We start from the raw sequence: 4,799 nt of genomic DNA, 5'->3' as shown, positions 1-4,799 counted from the left end.
GCTATATAATTTTTGAGAAATCGACATGTATTACATATTGTATTCTTGAACTGAACCAACCTGTTTTAGATTCATCAGTGAATCATAATATTTTGAGTAGGTTAAGACACGACACACATAAAATTGAGACATTATATTGTTTTTAAGTGGGGTGGAAGATTGGTCATTTCTACATGTGTGTTAACTATAGCTATGTTGTTACTATACTACGCTTCGTTGAAAACAGACAACCAAATCTTCTAATCACTATAAATGTGTTTGGCTGTTTTATAGAGTCAATTTATATCAGACTCTACATCTTTTACGCACCCATGAAGGTACATTTGATTTTTATTTTATTTTCACAAAAAGTTACGTAATATTAGATTTCGACATTTTTTTTACTAAAATATTGTTGTTAAATATCTATTATTAATGTAGATTAGAACAGTCAGACTACATGTCGCGATGTTGGGGAGATATATCGTCATGGTCATTTTGACACATTTTCTAGTCCACGGCGTCTTACACCGCCGACATATTGTAGGATGGATCTGCCTTTCATCATCGATTTGTTTGTTTGCAGCACTGCTCCTTATCTTGGTAAGTGATCGTCGCTTATTTCAATTTATTTATTCGTACAATATACTTTTTAGATTTGTACAATTTTATTAACCAATTTTATTTTTATTTTTTGTATAGAAACAAGTGATTCAAAGCAGGAACGTGGAGTTTATGCCACTCTTACTTACTGTCACCCTCACAATCAATGCTGTGGTCTGATTTTTTTACGGATATTTTATAAAGAACATAAATATTCTGGTTAGTTTTATTTTTAAATTTAGTTAAATATATAATTGAACTAACTATTTCTCATTTTTGTTGATATGTTTTTTTATTGTAGTTTTCGAATGTGATAGGCTTCGCATTCGGGGTGGTTCAGATGGCATTTTACTGGTGGTTTAAGGGAGCAAATAATGAACGAGCAGAGGGCGTATAAGAGTATTTAATATATTCGCTTTATTATTATTATAATTATTATTTTTGTTGGTACTAGAGCTGGGCATCGTATATAAACGTTCATATTCGACTCGGGCCTTTGCTTTAAGATTCATTAAGTTATAGTTAATTAGGTAACCTTATATTATGAAAAAGGTTTCTATGATACTATATCTTACTTACTTTATGTATTGATATTGATGTCATATTATCATGTTTCCTCGTTTATTTTTTTTTTGGGAAAACGACTTATTATCATTTAATTAAAAAAACCCCAAAAGGGAAAAAAATGGACAAGGTTTCGTCTATCTTTCTAACAACCTAGAAAGATAGAATCAAAGTTCAAAAGAAAGACAAACAATCCAAACAATCCAACAACAAGTCTTATGACTTTTACAATTGAATTACAAACACAAACAATAAAACTCTTATCTCGCCTTAAAATTTTCTGAAGAAGTGACTTTCTCGTATGAAATCTTCCAATCCCGACATAGATTCCATTCGCGTTCGCCTTTGGGGATCTTCCCTCCATGTCCTCATAAGAGCCCCGCAATCAAAGACAACATCGTTCCAAACTTGATCAATACTTTGATGCACTCTTTTGAACTCCTGTGCATTTCTTTCAGCCCAAACATGATACACTATAGAGGCAAAACCGTACTTGAAAACGTGTGCTGGAAATTTATTAGCCTTAGTTCTATCTTGGACGACCGCTATAATCTTCTCTCATGCCTCCGGAAAGCTCGAAATAGATTTCACCGAAGTGAACTTATTTCATATATTCCTTGTAAACGAACAACATTTGAGTAAGTGATCAATCGTCTCCGTATTCCCATCACAAAGTGAGCAACTAGCATCCGGAATGTCCATGTATGATTGAATTCAATCCCGAGAACTAAGTCTTCTATGGAAAGCCAACCAAAGTATGAAACGGTGCCTCGGGATGACTTTGGATGACCAAACAAGAGATGCCTAATTAACGACTTAACCTCTTTCTCTTATGATGCTCCAAATCTTGTTAAGACTTTAATTTTCCTTCCTCCTCAGCATTTCACAAGTGAACATCAATTCTATCGCTCAATTGAATACCGCATAAATGATCAAGAACTCTCCTTCCCTTCGGAACCCGTCTAATAACGGAGGTCAAAAGTCCACCATGAATATTATAAACTGTGAGAGCCACACAGTCTCTCCTTATCGTCATACCTCAGAACTCTTCCATATCAATAAGTGGTCGGCTCTCAAACCACGGGTCGTTCCAGAAAAGAGTACCCCGTCCGTCCCCAAGTCGAATGTCAAAGATTTATGCAACGCTGCTTTTTAATTTCAGAATCTTCTTAAGGGACCACGTCATGTCATTCTTCACTTCGCTTGTCCAAACACTTAGTTCTCTCTTCAGGAATATCGAGTGAACCCACTTGACCCACAACGATTCATGTTTCCCTTGTATCGCCCAAAGATGTTTATAAGTAACTGCTCGGTTCCATTCAATGCAATTACTCAAACCAATGCCACCTTAGTCTTTTGGCTTACAAACATCAAACCATTTACCTTTCTTAACCCCACGGCCTTGGATGCCCTATATAAAATTATGCATCAAAGTGTCGAGCTCTTTCATAACCTTTTTCGGGAGAACAATCTGTTGAGACCAATGGCCAATCAAACTCATAACAACGCGACCCACCAATTCAATTCTACCCGCATATGAAAACTTCTTCACTGCCCATCCCATGATAACGTTTTTAACTTTTTCAATGAGCGGTGTACAATTTACAATCTGAATCTGTCTAGTCGTGAGTGAAATCTCTAAATATCAAACCGGAAATGAACCCTCGCTAATGCCCATAATGCTTTGAATCTGCGCCTCTATGTCATCATCCACACAATCATAAAATGTCGAACTCTTATCCTCGTTAATCATTAAACCTATAATATAAGAAAATAAATTGAGTGCATCTTTAATAGTGTTAATGGTATCAACATTAGCATGCGCGAGTAAAAACAGGTCATCCGCGAAACATAAATGTGTAATCATCTCCTCCTCACATAAAGGGTGAAATCTGTAATGACGGTTATTTCGGAATGTCGTTAAGACACTCTCAAAGACCTCCATGATCAATACGAAGATAAAAGAAGAGAGAGGGTCTCACTGCCTCACTCCGTTTTTTCCCTTAAAGTATTCACTGTGTACGCCATTGACGCAAACTAAAAAACGAGAGGTAGTGATACACTAAATACTCCAATCAATATATATGCTGGGTATTCTCATGTTTACATAAATTATACACTTATTTTAATAACTTTGTAAATATATTTTTAAATATCAAATTTTTGCATGTTTGATATAATTTTTAAATAATAATATGTCATATTATTGAATATTTGTATCATTAAATTAAAATTTTATCCATATTTAATGTTAAATTTCTCAAAGCCCCACGATTTTAGAGATTAGAAGGAGGGGGTCTTCTCAGGGTTTCCCGTAACCCCTTAAGTCGTCACATTTTAACGTGATGATAATTCTATATTACGGGATTCTAAAGGGGGAGAGATCGATAATGAGAGTATCTATTAATTCGTTTGAATGCTTGGCACAGTTTATATACATTTCTCTCTATAAAAAATAAAATAAAAATGTCTTCTGAAAACTGACTTAGAAAAGCCTAAAAACGATGATCCAAATGAAGAATTAAAAAATGTTCAAGTCTTGAGTCCCCTTGTACCTTTAGAACAATCAGCACGAGAAATCGTGAATTTTGAGTATAATATTGTTATTGGAGAAAATGTAGGGAAAGTCCTTTTGAAGCCCGGTTATGAGTCAAACTACCCTTTTTCATAACGATTCGATTATCGGAACCACGACATGTTCATATTGTACGTTTTGAAAAAATCTGAGTATAATATTGTTGTTTACAAATATGTGCAGAAGATGCTCAAAAGGGGAGAAACTGAAAGAACGGGTCAAATCTTAGTCAATTCGACAACCGGCGGGTCAACCCAGGTAAAAGAAGGGTCAAATACAAGTCAATCGGACTTGGAAAGTTTTTTACCGGCCTTTTGAAAGGTTATTTAAAAAAAGGATTATTTGAAAAAGAGGAATTTGTACATTTGGAGTCCTTTCAAGCTACAAATAAATTTAAAACTTCACAAATTCATTCCAGTTTCAATATTTGATGACATTTGATCATCTTGGATGTTTTCAAAAGAGAAATGAGTCCCCTTGATGATTGTTCAGCCCGATTTCCTGATGGTACCCCCAAGCTAGGTTAAATGTCGACATAAATGAAAAGTGTTCTTATGAAGATCAACATTGACACCCTTCCACTTAAAAATTCATAACTCGAGTTGTAGTTTATGTATTTTAGTGATTCAACTTGAGTTGGGAAGCAGATTCACATATCCTTCGAATGGAACCGGTCCCAAACCTTGGATCTACGATTAAGGCACTCGTCCGATACACACAAGAGGGTCAATGCCCCATGTTTGAATCCCAGAAGCTCAATGGAGGAAGGCTATACTTATAAAAAACCATATCTTTTGAATCACTAAACCATTTTGGGTGTATGGGCTATCAATGAAAATACCTTTAGGTTATCTTTCCAATGATACGAAGTAGGCCTTCCAGTTCTCTATACAGGTCACCCCAGGTCGCCCGTAGTGAAACTGGTGCATGAAATGACATGTCCCTGTGAAGTCGTTCTCCTGATCAGCACGGACCTTGTTGGCAATTCCTCAAAACACCAAAATTGTGGGCGAGATCCATACATTTCCAATTCCTACTCACTCATAATGTGAGGAGTCCTGAGTCCAAAGTTATGAGC

The 4,799-nt window shown here is 35.7% G+C and overlaps 1 protein-coding gene across 1 annotated transcript; it reads left to right on the top strand.

Moving 5' to 3' along the window:
* Window positions 1-311: 311 nt before the first annotated feature.
* On the top strand, window positions 312-979 carry LOC124912997 (bidirectional sugar transporter SWEET13-like). The gene is made up of 4 exons (XM_047453625.1): window positions 312-317; window positions 421-582; window positions 682-756; window positions 884-979. Exons 1-4 carry the CDS (start codon window positions 312-314, stop codon window positions 977-979), a joined length of 339 nt encoding a protein of 112 aa, XP_047309581.1.
* Window positions 980-4,799: the final 3,820 nt, after the last annotated feature.

This window comes from Impatiens glandulifera, chromosome 1, assembly GCF_907164915.1.
Source record: "Impatiens glandulifera chromosome 1, dImpGla2.1, whole genome shotgun sequence".
Taxonomy (NCBI): domain Eukaryota; kingdom Viridiplantae; phylum Streptophyta; class Magnoliopsida; order Ericales; family Balsaminaceae; genus Impatiens; species Impatiens glandulifera.
This window is presented reverse-complemented; position numbering and strand designations above follow the sequence as displayed.